This window comes from Lissotriton vulgaris, chromosome 6 (assembly GCF_964263255.1).
Source record: "Lissotriton vulgaris chromosome 6, aLisVul1.2, whole genome shotgun sequence".
In the NCBI taxonomy this organism is placed as follows: Eukaryota; Metazoa; Chordata; class Amphibia; order Caudata; family Salamandridae; genus Lissotriton; species Lissotriton vulgaris.
The window spans coordinates 818,214,952-818,233,711 of NC_141694.1; the positions used below are offsets into that span (position 1 = coordinate 818,214,952).

General features: G+C 44.6%; 1 protein-coding gene across 1 annotated transcript in view; it reads left to right on the forward strand.

Moving 5' to 3' along the window:
- The window catches only part of AKT3 (AKT serine/threonine kinase 3), a 1,006,792-nt gene that overhangs the window by 848,725 nt on the left and 139,307 nt on the right, over positions 1–18,760 (forward strand). Inside the window, exon 11 of the mRNA XM_086926847.1 lies at positions 2,784–2,998. Within this exon, the coding sequence (XP_086782973.1) occupies positions 2,784–2,998 (215 nt within the window). The remainder of the gene's footprint in view (positions 1–2,783; positions 2,999–18,760) is intronic.

Consider the following 18,760-nt stretch of genomic DNA (forward strand, 5'->3'; position numbering starts at 1 on the left):
CTCTGACACACCAAAAGTCAAGCCTGTCTGCACTCGACAACAAATACATACATCTACTTAAGAGCATATAAACGATCATAGCCAAAAATAGCACTTGTATCACTTTACTTATAGATCTCTTCCCAGGCACAGTCTCAAGCTGTTCACTTTTTTAGAGAACAATCAGCCAGGGGTACTATTCCTTATGGAAACTTAGCTTGGGTAGCAATCCATGCCTGATGTGATGGAGACCCACCCACAGGGATATACGATTGCTAAATGTGACCGGCAGAACAAAATAGGTGGCGGGGTTGCTATAATTTATATGAAAGCGCTAAAGGGGGCATCTTTCCCCATTTAAATCCAGGGAGTGAAAGTATTTTTTCATGATAGAAATTTCCCCAACTTTTACCTTTTCAGGGATACTTGTGTAAATCATCTATTTGAAAACTTACTGTGAAAATCCTAAGAATCTCCTACAAGACCTCTCCGCCATCCAGCTTACTCAACCGGTAACTCTTCTCACACATAAACCAATATGATTTTGGAATAACCTCTCCCATTATGCTGGTCAGATCACTGCATTGTTCCGTTCTATCTGCAAAGAGTAGGAAATAAAATTATGTCAGTCCAACAGTCAAGGACTCAGTTGATGTTGGTCAAAATTGAATGCTGCAATTTGTGAAAATACCCTATCACATTCCTTCCCCGAAATGAAGGGAGAAATAGTAGAAATGCACTCAAAGTTGGAGGACTGGATGACGAGCTCCTTGGACAGACTCTTTCCTATGAGACTACGGGCACTCAAAGAGGTGGCTGTGTCCCTTGGTTTACAATGGATTTATTGGAATTGGAATCAAAAAAAGACTACAAAAGAATGGAAAGAAAGTGGAGGAAAAATATGACGAAACCAGCAACTAAATTATAAGAAATTAGTAAAGAAATACCATTACGCGATAAGAGAAGTACAAGTCACTTATTTGAGTACTAAGATTGAAATGTCAACCTAACACGTTGAAATAGTTATTTAAAATTGTAAACTCTTAGGAAACCGGCCAGCAATCAGTGCAGTCATTCACCCTCGGAGTCCTGCTATAATATACTAGCACATTACTTTCTAGAATAAGTGAATAACACCTGCACTACACTTTTAGGGGAAATAGACTCGAATGATGTTACCTACGAATCTCTTTTAGATGGGAGGGCAAAGTAGAAACTGTTAGCCTTCCCTGAGATTGAAAAGGATGAAATTGGAGAGCTCATAAAAACTGTAAAACCTGGATCCCTGTTAGAACTAGCACATCCTCACTTACTTATGAAAGGGGGAAATGTAATACTTTCGGTCTTGACACACATTTTTTGAACAACATACAACCGCGAGACATCTGCAAAAGAAGCCTTTTGCAGACACTTCACAAGTTGAAAATTACAGGCCAATCTCCTTACTCCCTGGTGTTAGCAAAATTCTAGAGAAATATTTCAACAAACATTTCTACTCATTCTTAGAGACCCACTGAATTTTACACCTAACGCACAGGCTTCAGGCCTGTAAGTAGTACAGAAACTACTACCCTGTTAGATGTCACAGAAGAGCTGAAAAACCTCGATCAAGGCTGATCAGTTGATTATAACTGATTCTCCTTCCCTCTGGGATTGGAGCCAAAGAGTCTAGGAGGGCTCCGGGGAGGATTGGGAACAGATCCTATCAGTCCTATTTGGTCTCTGCAAGTCAAAAGATGACATGTAAAGCTGTCCTTAATTCTGTCAGCTGTCATATACTGTTTCTAGATTACCAATCCCTGCTAAATCCCAGATTTTGACAACACTTCTATCTTCCAAGGTCCTAAAACCTGCCAAACAGTCCTCAGCTCCATTAAATTAATCAAAAATCTGATTTCACTACTAAATTACATTTCACTAAGGGTAAAATATCTTTGAATTACTTTTCAAGCATTATTCCTTTTTTTAATCTATCTCCAGGAGACCATGTGTCAGTAACAGTAATATTCAAAACATATATCTAGAAAAAAAATCCTAATATTCAAAGACATGAGAAAAGAGAGAATAGATAAGAGATCAGAAAAAGGCAAAAGAAAAAAGGGAAATAGACTTAACAACATAATTAAGTATCGGATTGATACCTAACATTATTATATTCCTATATTCATTATGGGCCCCCAAATTCGGTGAAATTTCTTCCGAGACATCGTAAAAAAACGAGTTGTCACAGGCACTATAAAACATTTTGTCTCATTAACCACTAGACCAGTGGTTCTAAACAATTTGACTTGTGTGTACCCCAGCTGAATCATTACTGGAATCTGAGGACCCCACCGAGTCATTGTTGGAAGCTGAGGGCCCAGGTCTAATACATTTCTAAATTTATGTGATTTGAATCTCAAAACAAAACACAAAAATACAAAAACACGTATACACCAAACAAAAGCTCGAATATTGAAATATTTTGTTTAATTTACAATCAAATATAGAAAAGGTTTTCAAAATGTCAATGTTGCACTTTATTTGTGTACACTTTAATGTCCTAATTTTAACATTTAATTTTAACATTAAATTTTGTAAACATTCACAGACCCTCTAAATTGGCCTCAGGGGCCTCCAGGGGACCTGTACCACAGTTTAAGAACCACTACATTAGACCCCTCTCCATCGCACCAATACTGTATTTGTTGGTAACATCCTATTATTATCCTGCACCATGTTGTACATTTTTGTTTTAAGCTCAGTGGTTCATTGTTTGTCTCCTTGGAAGCCATGTTTTCTAACACCACTTCTTTAATTTATAGGTTTTAGAGGACAATGACTATGGACGTGCCGTGGACTGGTGGGGCCTCGGAGTTGTCATGTATGAAATGATGTGCGGGAGATTACCATTCTACAACCAGGACCATGAGAAACTCTTTGAACTTATTCTTATGGAGGACATTAAATTCCCCAGAACACTTTCTGCAGATGCAAAATCATTACTTTCAGGACTTCTAATAAAAGATCCAAATAAACGGTAAGTTGAAACAAAAGGCCACCCTAACTGCATATTCATGGAAAATCCTTATGCAGAACCTAACTTGACCTATACAGGAGTGGAAATGGAGAAACCAAACTTTTTTGTTCGGGTCAAGTCGTAGCATTGCAACCAACACCTTGGAGTCATGGATCATGCAATTGCGTAAGTGTGGTACTGTTTTCTGATGCTTTTACCTGGTTCATTGTATTTTTTCTGCTCCCAACAAAGCAGTAAATTGCCTAGAAGGAATAATGTGATGCATAATACACGTTCTCTTGCTAAGGTAGAGACATGGGTCAACATGGAAGGATGATGCTCAGGCTTCCAGTCTTTTCAGTGTGAAGATATCTGCTTTTAAATAACTGGGTGCTCGATCTCAAGACGGAAATGTAAGTTGCTAACATTCCTTCATGTCCCCCCATTTCTCCCTGTGTTTGTGCCGGCAGAGTTCATATCAAGTATAAACCAAACATATTTGAATATCTTCTGAGCACATGCACATATTGATATTTCTGAGAAAAAGTTTCCTTCATAATTTTGGTTTGAAGCCCAAAGTAAACATTACAGCTACAAAAAGCACACTGTGCTGAGAAAACTGACAGAAATCTGGGAGCCTTGCATCGCCAATATTGTTGTACAGATCAGTTGAAGTGCTCGAATGAATGTGATAAACCATCTACTTGCACATTTGCATGTGGACGAAATGTATGTGCATTTTTTTGGTGTGCTCTATAGCACAAATCAAGGATTTTTTTTTATGTATGAAAATGTGTTAGAAATTAAGGTCATTCTATTCCTATATATTGTCATTTCTAGATGCCCCGGTGGGGGCTCACTAGTGGTTTCAAGCTGAATTCTCTAGTTGTATAGCCACAGGGTGGCAGAGGGGTATTTCCACGTGTCCTTCTTCGAAAGTGCTATTTCTTTGGGTTCCTTACCTCCGACCTTGCCATATTATCAGAATTAGGAAAATCCTATGCTCACTGCAGGTGTGCTGGTAGCTGCGCAGTGCGTTGCACCCTCACCCTCATGGTTTCAGAGTGTGGAGTATACCATTTGGTGAAGGGTTTATCGTAGGTGCAGTTTTGCTTCATACTTGATTCACTTTTTACTGATTTCGGTGCCTGACCCTATATTTCTTTGCAGGTCTTGTGCAGGATAGCTTTATTTGTCGTATTTTAAGTTCTGTGAGTTTGCATGAGGTTTACCTTCGATTTGCCTTCAAAATTTGTATGGGCACCAGGATTTCTATCAACGTTGACAGAGTAGTGTGGTGAACAAGAAGCCAGGGCTCTATTGCAGAATTTATGACCGTGCACATCTATCCTGGAACTGCACCTTTATAATTTGTGAATATTTTGATGTTTTGGGGGCGTTTCTGTCTTTGGAAGTAGGCTTGCCGTTAGATATAAAAATATGATCCTTTTCAAAGGTTTATAGTTCCACCCTTCTGCTGTCATTCACCTGAGCAATGCCTTTTGAGATGAAGTGCTACTTGTACAGAGGTTGCTTTCTGGTAATACACAAGCTGAAAGTTAGCTCTTCGCCCACACCCAGGTAGGATTTTGGTTGTAATACGTTTGTATTAAGCTTAGTCTATTTTCCAGCGAGTTGCTTTGTTTTTTCAACGTCCCAAATCTTCTTACCATTTACAGACAAAACTTTAGCTTTTTGTTTGGCAGACCATCTCCCTCACCCAGATTACAAAAGTGGAATGTTTGCTAAAACTTAACCCATTTGCGAAATGTGTTGAGTGTATTTTTATTTATATTGGGATGGGATCATACCTGCTTTTCCTCCCCACTTGTTCACTGTACATTGACCAGTGTTCATTGCATGCTGCCACGAGCGACTTGGTGCATTTGCTCAGAAGAGAGCTGATAAATTATAAGGCTCCTATTTCTTTAGCATTATGTGTCTTTCATGTAGGGCCACTGAAATGATGCAATTCTGTCCCGCAGCGTTTGGTGTATATTTAGTAATTTGCCATATTTCCCACATAATCCATCATCCGTTGCATAATCTGCATATTGTAACAAAAAAAAATTCAACCTCAAACGGATCAAACATTACTAAAAACGTTGCAACACATGCTACCGCGCAGTGGTAGGTCCTTCGCAAATGTTGATTGGTCGCCTTTCAGTTGCTTATTTTCTTTATTTTGATGAGTAACTGGTACACATGAAATGAAATCTTCGCCCAAAGAGTGATGACTTGTGGAAAAACGAAAAAATTATGAAGTAACACTATCACAAAATGTTCCACATTGAGCCGCATAATTTCTTTTTTTTGCGGCATCATTTAGTCCTTTCTCCTGCATATTTTGGTCCTGCCCTGCCACATAATTCCAGTAACCCTTCTTTTTTTCATGTGATGACTACATGATTCCAGAAGCTCTACAGTTGTCTGCCCTTTTTTCACGTTATTTTGTTTGTATAACACATCTGATCAAAGAACTGTAGTTGGAAAAAAAGACGGAGACCACTTTAAAAAAAAGTTTTTGTAACAGGTTTTTGTACCTCATATACTGAAGAATATTCAGTCAGTGCTTAAACTTTCAACTTTCGTTCAAACTCAGACAATAAATTGCAGCAGTTAATTATTTTAATGTGAGATAATTTACTTTATCCGATTTAAGATCCATTTCTTTAACAGATTATCGTGGTACACCTGGGTTTAGCGTTTTTTGGGTTTGTTTGATAGGAAACCTTCCCAGTGGGCTAGCACACCCCATCAAGCTCTATGTAATTGTACTGGGAGATTGTGTTTCGTTGTTCGTAGTAGTAGGACTTTGGCCCCATTTTTAAATTTGTCTTAGTCGGAATGGCCGTATGTTTCCTTACGATTCTGAGCATTTTGAATGATCTCAAAGTCTGCTACTTATTTTTGTAAACCTATTTCTATTGGCGCACACTAGTATTTAGTCTACACCTTGAGTAAGGAACTAGAAATTTACAGATTCCTACCCCTCCTTATTTCCATTATTTACATTTTAAGCATTTTGGTGCACCATAATCAATTGTTGCTTTGGCTGACATGAGGCTTATTGGATTTTAGGAGTCAACTTTAATCTCTCCACCCTGATATATGAGGTGCTATATCCATTCAAACCAAAATACAGAGGAACTGTGGTTTTTACAGGAGGTTACAGCATAAATATGTGTCAAGATAGTCACAACAGTGAGGACGGTAGTGTTAAGGGTCATTAAGTCGGTGGGCTGAAGCAAACAAATGCCATAAGATGTTAAGTGGTGAATCTATGTTAAGGTGAGTTGGAGCACCTTAAGGAAGAAATCTGTGATATCCTTCATATTTAAGGCCAACCACTTAATCTAAATATGTTCTCGCTCTGAGTGCTCCTAGGCAGGTGAACGGAGAGGACAAAAAACAGAAAACAGATAAATTCCTAGCTCCACTGATCACCTAAGAGAAGATTGTAGTCCTAGGGTAACTGGTGCCCACGATTCCCTCACTGTGCCTTTGAAGTCCAGCATTTAGGGATGTCTAGTTAGTTTAAACGTCTGCAAAACTAATCAGAGATATCATTTCTTTTAGAATAAATTAAATATGCCAACAGCCTGAGTGGCAATATTGGCTATATCTCAGTGTTTCATCAAAAATACAGTTTGGTGGCAGCCCTCATTGTCTCAGTGTTTTAAAGCCTTTACAAAGGATTTCCCTGTCTCAACTTGGACAAAGATTGATGTTTTGTTTCTTCTAAGACTAACCTTGGCCGGGTAGGAAATAGGACAAGGGCTGCCACAGCACATTTTAACATTTCCTTAATCAAATGTCTCCCCATGATGCTGGCGATGTTCATTGCATTTAAATCAGGGAAGATTAAAGGTGATTTGCCTGATGATAGAGTTCCAATTATATTGACACAGCCTATAGGATCCTTTTTAGGTTTGCCTACGCAGCGCTAGTGCTGTGCCGGCAAATTTTTTATTAAAAAAAAAATCTTAATAGGGGCTTAGAGCCCGCACATGCTTACCTTTACTCACCATTGGCTGGCTCCTACATCCCTCTCCTTTCCTTGCTTTATATTGGTGACCACCTCCTCCTTGCCTAGGTCTTCCTCCTGGTCTTCGAGTCTTCATACTGCAGTTGAGCCTGGATCAAGTACTGCTTCCGGTGTGCAGTGTCCTTCACTGTAGTCTCCTGCAGGTACTTTTTTTTTTCTTTTTTCAGGCCCTCTCCTTCACCCCAAAAACCCCCATCTCTATTATTTTTAAAACCCACCCGCTCTCTGTTCTTTTAAAACTCACTGCCCCCCTCATCCTGCTTCCCCCTGTTTCTAAATAAATTCAATAGCTTTATTCGATTTCTTAGTTTAAGATAATCATAAAAGCACATAAAAATTACAACGTAATTATCATTCCATAAAATAGTTAAAAAATTTAAAAATATACAGTCAGCTTGCTTTTTTACTCAGAGTAATCCCTTCACGTAATCATGCTCAAAATAATCTCACATCATAATGGTTTTCCTGCATTTAAAAACACTTTTTAAAAACACAAAGATAGAGGTAATAACAAAATGATTATCTAGGGATTGTAGGACCAGAAATGCAGGACGACATTGTCTAAGCCGCATGGATCTTAAAATCTGGAGAATCCACATCTTTCTCTGGACAATGTAAAATTTACAAAATAAGATTACATATAATGTCGTCTGCGGCGATACATCATCACACTGGCATTTACTCATCAATCTGGACCAGTCGTTCAGTTCAGGAAAGCTTATAGTTCTATGTAAAATGCCTAATCTGAAATGCATTAACAGAAATCTATCGTAGTCACTGTGGCAATAGTCCTTATATAATGCTGAATATTAAATGTGGACAGAGTAAGATGGTGCGCTTGAACTGTTGATTTTGTCATTTCAATGATATTTCTGTTAGCTTCCAAAAAGCGCAAGCAACTACTCTTGAAATCTTTCCTGGTAACCGTGTTCATTGTGTTGGGGTCCTTATAATATTCTGGGTGGCCAACATGGCACATTCATTTTTTTTAAATATATTTTAACCATCTAACATGTATGACGCCATCTAATCCACAGCAGTCATTCAAGATTTGTTGGTTGAGCAACGTTTTGTCTGTGGTCCAGATCCTATGCCACAGTAAAACTGGCTTGATTTTTATATTATCCATTAAATATGGCATGCCCAATTCTGTATGACCAATATGAGTAAAGGTGCTATCTGGAACAGCCAACAAGAACCCACAAAAAGGAATTTTCGACAGTCTGTAGGAAGTTGACATCCGCGTAGCCCCAGATACCAGCACCGTAAATTACAATTGCCACACGCTTGGCTTTATATATTTGTAGCAATTCTACTGGTGGCTGTCTACCCAATTTTCTACAGAAATTTGATAGAGCTGCCAATGCCTTAGTAAATCATAATCTCCCGACTTTGACTGCACGTGTCCATGTTCCCATTCGGTCAAACAAAATCCCTAGATAGGAAAAGGTTTTTGAGCATTCTATCCTCTTAGCATCTATATAAAAGGCTCCCAACCCGCACCTCATTATGAAGGTTTTTGAGGTGTTAACAGTCAGACCCAGGTTAAACATAAACGTGGCAAAACTGGAAACTACCCGTTACAGACCAAGCGGTGTGCGTGCCATAAGGACTACGTCATCTGCGTTTAAAAGGGCGGGAATGGGCCGTTTGTTGACTAACGGTAGGTCCTGGCACTCTCTCACCAGTACATGTCCAAGGTCGTTTATATAGAGTGTAAATAGAAAGGGTGCCAGGACACAGCCCTGTCTCACTCCTCTCATTATGCCAAATGGTTTTGTACACTCCCCCTACCCCATAACACACTCTTTCCTTCGCCTCAGTAAAGCTGCCTCAAAAAGGATATAAGTGAATCTTCCATACCCTCTAAAATCTTCCATAGCTTATCGTGGATAACGCAGTCAAAAGCCGCGGTTAAATCCACGAACGCCAAGAATAGCTTGCCCCTTTTTGCCTTGGTGTACTTGCCTAAAAGTATGGTTAAATTGAGGCCCTGCTCCACGGTGTTCGGACCCTTTTGAAAGCCATATTGAAAATCACTAATAATTGCATGATCCTCAGCCCAATCTTGCAATCTGTTTACAATGACTCACCCCATAACTTTTTTTTTTAGAACAAATTTTTATTGAGAGATTGCACAGATAAAGCAGCCCCTCAAACACCGAGGTCAACTGCACAATAAAATGGCTCATTTCAAATCTGCAATCTACAAAGTCTTTTTAAAATCAGATGTTACAACAAATTGAACACACCCCTCCCTCCCCAGCCCTCCCCCCGAACCCATTCCCAACACCCCCCCCGGATCCCGCCCTGCCAGAGTGCACGACAGCAAGCTCCAAATTCTCCAATTATAACTACAAACCAGTAGCGTGTGTGTACCTCCGCCTCAGTATCTCTTATCACAACTCCTGGTCCATCTCCCTTTCCACTGGGGGTTCCAACCAAAGACCCCCGATATTCCGCCCACCTCTTCCATATCTTGTAATGCTTTTGCGGACACCCACGGGCCACAAATAATGGCTGTTTCAACCCCATACAGAAGTCAAGGCCCTTCTTCCACACCAAAACTGAGGGAGGGCGGGGGTCCTTCCATGCCTGTGCTATGTCCCTTTTGGCGAGGGTAAGACCCAACAGCAGGAGATGTCTCTTATAAATGTTACCCCCCCACCCCTTCCAAGACGTGCAGTACCCAAGTTGTGGTGTACGAGGGAGTTCCCATCCCAATACCTCATCCAGACAGTTCCACACTCCCGTCCAGAATCTAAGCAGCGCGCCACAGCTCCACACCGTATGGATCATTGTCCCCACCTCTACCCCACACCTGAGACAGTCCGGTGATGCTATGAGACCAGCCCGCCACAGTCTTTCTCTTGTGAAATAGACCCTATGCAGGTATTTACATTGAATCAGTCGCAGCCGTATTGCTATGGCTGCGCCCCTCAGGGCCTCCAGCGCCTCTCTCCAATCCTCCTCCTCCAGTGCCCCCACATCTCGCTCCCAGGACTCCAGAGGTTTCTGAAGAGGCGGCGAGCAATGTATGACTAATGTGCGGTATATGCGGGATATCTTTTTTTCTCCTATATCTCCCATAAAGACCTTGGCCTCCGGTGGGCTGAACTCCGGCAATTAATCTAGACCCGCGATACTCGGCGAGATGGCAAAGCGGAACAGCTGGTACAGAAAAAACAGAGTTAGGCATACCGTACTCCCCTAGCAGATCCTGAAAGGATTTGAGCGTCGTAGCGGACATCACATCTCCCAGGGACGAGATGCCTATGGCATCCCAACCTCCAAACCATTGGAGGGACGCAAGAGCTGGTAAACGACCATTGCTCCACAGTGGGGTCTCTCGCGTCAGTCTGTCCCACCAACCCATACGACGCAGAGCCTGCCTCCAGACCTGAACCACCACCTGAGTGGCCGGCGGCAGTCCTCTCCGCAGCCGTGCCGCATAGAGGATTGTGTGCAGCGTTTTGGGGCCCATGAGATGTCTCTCCAGGGCGTATGCCGGATCTCCCCTATCCCCAAATCACCATTCATTGAGGACTAACAGATGAGAGGCCTGATAATAAGACAATACATCAGAAGTCGCCAATCCCCCATCGTAGGTGAACAAAAAGCAGGTGCGCAACGCTACCCGCACCATCCCCCCCGGCCCACAAATACCTCCCTAGCGTAGAATCCACTTGGCGGAACCAGTGAGGTATAACCGGGTATCGATGGTTTTGCTGTTGATAAAGAAGGTGGGGGAGAGCCACCATTTTGAATATGGCTGACCGGCCGTATATGGTGAGGGGCATCCGGGACCATGTCTTCATCTCGGAGCGGACCCTATCCCAAACCGGCAGCATGTTACGCTCCCATGGCAACTCAGGACTTGCGGAGATAAACACCCCTAGGTACTTGATTCCTTCCTCGGCCATCTGCAGCGTGGAAGCCCAATCCCCGACACCTGGACCATCCCCCAGGAACCACAAAGTCGACTTACGCGGATTTAAATATAGACCCGATGTTTCGCCAAAGATCTGCATGATTTCTAATAGGCGCGGTCCAGATCTGTCCAGCCGTGTAAGAAAAAACAAGACATCATCGGCATATAGGGCGATTTTGTCCGTCAGGCCCCGACCCCAATTGAAGCCGTGGAGCTGTGCATCAATTCGCACCCAGGCCGCCAGCGGCTCCATTGCCAGGGCAAATAAGTATGGGGAGAAGGGGCACCCCTGACACGTACCACGCACAATGGAAAACTTAGTAGATATCGCCCCCGCTACCCTAACCGACGCCATCAGATCCGTGTATAAAAGTCTCAGGTAAGACAAAAAGTGGGGCCCCAAGTTAAGTCGGGGCAACAACGCAAATAGATAAGTCCAGCTCAGGGAGTCGAAGGCTCTGTCAATGTCTGCAAGGAGAAGCGCCGCCTGAACTCCAGTATTCTGAATAGCCGCCACAGCCACATGTGCTCTAGGTATATTATGTCTAGTGGCCCTACCCGGCATAAATCCGGCCTGGTCTGGATGCACAAGCTCCATGATATGGGGCAGGAGACGGTTAGCCAATGCTTTGGCCAGGGTTTTAGCCTCCATGTTTAATAGCGATATAGTTAAACAACAGGGGGTGGTGATGGACAGAGTTTCTGAATTAAGCAGAATACTCTCACCCAGTCAAGAGATCAGGGCTTAATCCAACACCGTTTTTTAGCTCACTGCACCATCCCAGCTCAGAACCTGGCTATATGCAAATTAGTCTGTCCCTGGCCCAGTGTATCATGGGAACAGGGCAAACCAAACTACCAAGCCAATTCTTTCACTGGGAAGGAAACAAGCAACAGGGACCGGTTTCTGGCATTTCAGCCGTCTTCGGCCCGGCTTGCTTGAATCCTGATGGTGCAATGAGCAAGGGACTCACGTCTGAGTATACCCTTCCACGCTTATGGTGGACAAAATAATTAAACAACAGGGGGTGGTGATGGACAGAGTTTCTGAATTAAGCAGAATACTCTCACCTAGTCAAGAGATCAGGGCTTAATCCAACACCGTTTTTTAGCTCACTGCACCATCCCAGCTCAGAACCTGGCTATATGCAAATTAGTCTGTCCCTGGCCCAGTGTATCATGGGAACAGGGCAAACTAAACTACCAAGCCAATTCTTTCACTGGGAAGGAAACAAGCTACCGGGACATTGTTCTGCATTCTGTCCATCAACTGTGTTTTTTGCAATTTTCACCCTGAGTGGGCTGGGTATGCTCAGACGTGAGTCCCAGGCTCTCCACATCACTGGAGTCAAGCTATCCAGGCTGAAGAAGGCTGATAGCCAGAAACCGGTCCTTGGATGCTTGATTCCGGTCTAGGAAAGACATGGCTTGGTAGTTCGGGCTGGACTGTTCCCATGAGGCATAGGGTCAAGGCTGATTTGCATATAGCCAGTGTCTGACCTAGGGTGGTGTGGAGTGCAAAAAAACTATGGATTTAGGCCCAGATCTTTGTACTGGGGGTGAATGTAAGACATTGTTCTGCATTCTGTCCATCAACTGTGTTTTTTGCAATTTTCACCCTGAGTGGGCTGGGTATGCTCAGACGTGAGTCCCAGGCTCTCCACATCACTGGAGTCAAGCTATCCAGGCTGAAGAAGGCTGATAGCCAGAAACCGGTCCTTGGATGCTTGATTCCGGTCTAGGAAAGACATGGCTTGGTAGTTCGGGCTGGACTGTTCCCATGAGGCACAGGGTCAAGGCTGATTTGCATATAGGCAGTGTCTGACCTAGGGTGGTGTGGAGTGCAAAAAAACTATGGATTTAGGCCCAGATCTTTGTACTGGGGTGAATGTAAGACATTGTTCTGCATTCTGTCCATCAACTGTGTTTTTTGCAATTTTCACCCTGAGTGGGCTGGGTATGCTCAGACGTGAGTCCCAGGCTCTCCACATCACTGGAGTCAAGCTATCCAGGCTGAAGAAGGCTGATAGCCAGAAACCGGTCCTTGGATGCTTGATTCCGGTCTAGGAAAGACATGGCTTGGTAGTTCGGGCTGGACTGTTCCCATGAGGCACAGGGTCAAGGCTGATTTGCATATAGCCAGTGTCTGACCTAGGGTGGTGTGGAGTGCAAAAAAACGATGGATTTAGGCCCAGATCTTTGTACTGGGGTGAATGTAAGACATTGTTCTGCATTCTGTCCATCAACTGTGTTTTTTGCTAATAGCGATATAGGGCGGTACGATTCGTGTCGTTCCGGAGGTCTGCCAGGTATCTGAAAGACCACAATCTCCGCGTGCCGCCAATCCGCCGGGAGCGTGCCCTTCTCCCTCGCCTCCTCCAGGGCAGCTCTATAGTGGGCGCCGAGCTGTAAGTGATAGTGCTTAAAGAATTCACTGGAGAACCCATTGGGCCCAGGAGCTTTCCCCGCGATAAGTTTCCCCAGTGCCTGCCCCAGCTCCTCTGCGGTAAGGGGGAGCTCCAGTCTGTCTTGTACTTCATCTGTCACCGCCCGAGGCGGCAAATCCGCAATGAATTTGTCTACCATGGTGGCCGGTAGACACTCGTTCGGGGCGTACTGGGCCGCGTAGTACGTCGCAAAGCTTTCCGCTAGCGCCCGTGGGTCTGTGATCGGATCCCCAGCCGTATCTAGAAGTCCCGGTAGGACCTGTGCCTGAAATGTATTCTGGCAGATGCGGTGCAACATTGTCACGGATTTGTCCCCCCACTGATATATTCTGCTACACGTCGCCAGCCATACCTGCCGCGCCTCATCCAGCAACCGTGACTCATAAGATTGTTGTGCCAGAAGGAGCTGCCCCACCGCTTGACTATCGCCACCTATGCTGCAACGGCTCTCCAGAGCCTCCACCTCCGCTGCCGCCCGGAGCAAGTCTGATTTCTATCGTCAGCGCTCTGCCGCGCACCAAGCTATATCTACTCCCTGGAGCGTGGGCTTCATAGCCTCCCACAGAGTACCAGCCCTCAGGCCAGGTCCGGCGTTCTCTGCCCAATAGTGTGCTATGGCTTCCCTCATATGTCTCTGGTATTCCTCATTTTGGAGATGCCACGTAGACAGGTGCCATCGGAACGGCTGCCGCTCCCTATCCAGAGCAAAGTCCATGACTACGGGGGAATGGTCTGAGAGCCCCCTAGGCCGTATGGTCACCGACTCCACTCTCCCAATAACCAAGCGGGGGACGAATATGTAATCCAACCTAGAGAAGGATTTGTGTACTGCTGATAAGTAGGTGTACTCCCTTCCATGTGCATGTAGATATCTCCATGTGTCCACCCAATCCAGGCCTCTTACCAAATCCCCCAATTTAGTGACCCCAGGCGTCAACTGGCCAACCCCGGACCTACACCTATCCAGTCGGCCATCCATGACATCGTTCCAGTCCCCTCCCACTATCACTGGTGACTCGGGGATATCGGCCCAGACCGTGAACAACCTCTCCACCAGGGACCACTGCAACGGGGGAGGGGCATATACACTAACCAGTACCAGGGGCTCCTCTCCCACCCTCCCCCTAATGAATATGTAGCTGCCCTGCGCATCTGCCCACTGGGTGGAGTGAATGTATGAGAGCCTGCGGTGAACCAAAATGGCTACCCTCCGGGACCCTCTAACAAAGCCTGCGTGGTAGACCTGCTGATAACCAAAGCGCTGTAAGCATAATATCTTATTACCCAACAAGTGAGTTTCCTGTAGACACAATATGTCAGCACGTTCTCGCTTCACCTGCCGCAGGACTGCACCCCTCTTAATCTTATCCAACATACCCCTCACATTCCAGCTCAGAATTCGTAGTGATGCCCCACGACTCAGGGCCCTCATCTCATCAGTCGCAATTTGGATCCCTGGAAATGGGAGCGCCCCACAGCGGGCCACACCAAAAGAGACACAGATACATAGGAGATACTGTTACTGTCGTGCAATGGCATTCCCACAAACCCCCCTGGAACTCACCAACCTGCCCACCCCCCACCTTCCCCACCCCAACCCCCAGAACTGTGAAAACTCCCAACCCCCCTCCCCGGCCCCCATACCTCAAGAACAGTGAAGTACCTGTCGTGGAGTAGCAGCCTCCCAACACCCAACTGGATGCTGGCAACCCCCTACCCCAATCGATCCCCAGTAACTCTCCCAAACCCCTTAGTCCCCTACAAGTAACGCACTTCCTTAAGTTCCTCCCACCCAACCCCCCCCCAACCCCGCAGCATAACACCCCTGATTAGAATAGAACTGACGGTGAACAGTCCCAGGCACAGTATGTACCCGTCCGACCACAACCAGACCAAGGACTAGCGTGAAAACAAACAATATATAGTCTGGGATACAGTTAGGTGGTCGAATCTCTGTAGGCTAGAGACCCAAAGCATCATCTGCAACAGTTCAAATTCCATCTGTGCGATCCTCCTGCCGTCTCTCCGTCGTATTCTCCGATGCTGGGCGCGGCCGGGAGTGGGATCTCCAGTTGCCCTTCCGACGAGCTCCTTGGGCGGCCCGCGTCTGCGACCCAGTCGAAGCGGGATCCACATCTAACCCCGGTGGCGTACGCACTCTGATCGGGACCGTCTCATCAGCCCACTCTGGATTCATCTATGCCAGTGAATTTCAGACCTATCTCTCTACCACCTTTTTTCGCTAAAATAGCAGAAAAACATGTCAACCAACAGCTGATGAGGTGTATCGAGGTAAATGGCTTGCTACACGAAACACAGTCTGGATTTAGTCCTAAATTTAGTACAGAATCAGCCCAACAGGCCTCGGAATCACCAAGACTTGTCGCTGGGGGCAAGACGGCCGCCCTGGTCATGCTCGACCTGAGTTCTACTTTCGTCACTGTGTCCCATGGTCTATTGGAACGACTATGGCAGTACGGTGTCAGGGTTCAGGCTGGCAGACTATCTCCAGAAACGAGCTTTCCAGGTGTCACTGCAGCCCTGTACCTCCCACTACAGAAAGGAGTAGAGCAAGGTTCTGCCTTGAGTCCAACCCTATTTAATCTATATATGATATGATCTAGCGTCAAGTCGTGAAGATCACGTCGTACACAGACGACACTCGGCTAATCATTACTCAAGCGCAGGACGATGGCACTGCTGTGAATAGTTTTAGAGCATGTCTGGTGGACACCAGCTCCCTGAAAATAAATGCTGATAAGACTGAAGTCCTGGGTGTGGGGGAACAACCCTCGATTGGTCCTCGGCATGTTGACCAGACAATTGCGGTCCTACACCTATGCCTAAGCCTAAAGTTAAGAAAATCTGGGCTTTGTATTTGATCGCACCTTGTGTTGTGACAGACAAATAAAGGCTCTGGCAGGAACATGATTTGGCTTTCTAAAAAACAATACGCAAAATCCTAGGGATCCTTCCTGGACCAGCAAAGAAGACTAGTTCAGACCCTCTTAGTTTCCAGACTCGGTTATTGCAATGCCCTTTACCTTGGGGCAACACAGGACAGACTGAAAAAACTTAAGCAGTTCGAGAATGTGGCCGCTGGGATATTGCTACATATTCCTAAATATTCCTAAAAAAAATTCTAAACTCCATTTGCTTCCTATAAGGGAACAAATCTCTTTTAAAGCTCTTTGCTTCGGTCATAAAATTCAGCACCAGAGAGTTTCTCACTTCCTCTCCTCCCTGATTAAATGATACCAGCCAAATCAATGTCTCAAATCCTCCGAAAAAAACTTAAAACATGTTTTTTTAAATAACAATAAATAGCTTGATTCAATGCTGAACCTGGTGGCCTTTGGAGCCTAGAGCAGAGACACTCCAAATGGAGTAACCAAGCGCTCTACAAAACCCTTAACATAACACACCATGGTAAGTTGATGTCAAATAACTTTTCATTTAGCACCCTCCTACTTTTCTTTGTTTCTAAACCCACCCTGCACCTTCCCACTTTGCTGTTGTTTTCAACCTGCCTCCCCCGTCTCTCACACCCCTTTATCAACCCCGCTCTCTTTTGTGTTCCTCCCTTGTCGACCAACACTGCACTGTTTTTAGGTCACGCCTAGCGTTGCGCGCATGCGCTGCTATAGGAGAGGGCCTCTTGGGATCACTCCAGACATTCAGAAAGCTTCTGTGTCTGATTATCACATTCTATTGGCCTTTGCGTGTGGCTTTTAATAAATGACAGCACGCAAGTGGCCAAAGGCGTGTGCATGTCCCACCTCTTCTTAAAATGTTCACTCCCATGGCGTTTTGCTCTCAGGAGCGAGCAGGCCTGGCAGCTGCCTTCCTCCTTTGTCACTTGCTTTTATTATCTTAATAAAGCAATTTATTGCCTATCCAAACGCGGTCACCCTTCCTTAACCTAGTATCCAGTTACTGATTGATTTTAACGCGCCACCCTGATTTTCTTTTAAGTGCTTGTTTTGAAATTAGCAGTTGCGTCTGACAAATATTCCAGACAGACTCCACGCTTGTCAAATTACTAGCTAATCAAACCGCAACAGCGAGACATGCCACTGCGCCAGCGGGGCACATTCAAGCCGTATGTTTATTTTACTTGTTTCTGTTTCTTTTTGCAGCCCCTCTCTCCTTCTATGTATCAGGTCTCAGTCATATTATCCCTCTGCCCCTCGCTACCACCGATCCCTTCCAAACTGTCATCTTCTGTTACTAAATGCAACTTTGTCCCCTCCTCTGAGTGCAGGTAAAACACTTAAAGGGGCAGGCCGACTCCAGACCTGGTATCAGAATGCTTGTCACTCCTCCTTTCCCATTCTCACACACCCATTCCTAGGAACATCCCGGTGGTAGCCAGGTTTTTTAAAAGTTACTTTCTCTCTCTCCCAAAAACAAACGCGAGAGTACCTCCAGGAAACAGTGGATAGATATTTTAACTATGCAGCCAAAATAAAATGAACCTTAATCTGCCACCTCACAGCCTATGTGCTTGTGAACTAATTTTTTCTGTGTCACGTATCATGCATAGCGTAACAACCTGTCTTTTTCTTTGCTATGTAACCAGCGGTCGAAGTGCATTTAAAAAGTACAGGGCCTGCTTTTAGGGAACTTCTCAGCTTTCTTCTTTTCTCCCCGTGTGCTCCCCCAACCCCTACGATCTGTTTCTAATGTACTTTCCCCTGTGCTCTCGCTGTCTGTTGTTGTCACCCTTGTGTGCTTTTCCTCCCATCCCCTATGTTACTGTGCTGTTTCTCGCACTCATGTGTTCTTACCCACCACCAACACCTTTGTAAAACCCCTGAAGCAGGCATAAGGAAGCAAAATGAAGTGTTCAATATCGCACACTGCATCAAATGACAAATCTAGTTCAGATTTCGAAATTAAAACGTGATAACAATGAATTGAAACAATATTAAAAGTTTGGGTTTTGTTACTGTTTATTTCTAAACTAAGACATAAAACCCAAATGAACAAGCATTTGCAATGCAATAGGTCTCGCATTTAGGCGAGTTTGAGCTATTAACATTGCAAATACTGATGCCTTTTATTTTTGTTTATTTTTAGAACATAAATAAAAGGCATTGTAATTTACAATGCCAATAGCTTAAACTCGCGTAAATGCGAGACCTATTGCATTGCAAATGCCTGTTTTACATGTTGCAATGCAGCACAGGCTGCTGTGCAACGTGGCTTAAAGTTAAAAAATAAAAAATAAAAATTAAAAAGTTGCTATGACCGGGTCAGTGCTGGCTAAGTCATAGTGCTTTTATGTATTTTTTTCCTTTATGCCAAGTTGCACCACAGCTCGTGCTGCTGTGCAGCATGTAAAAAACATTGAC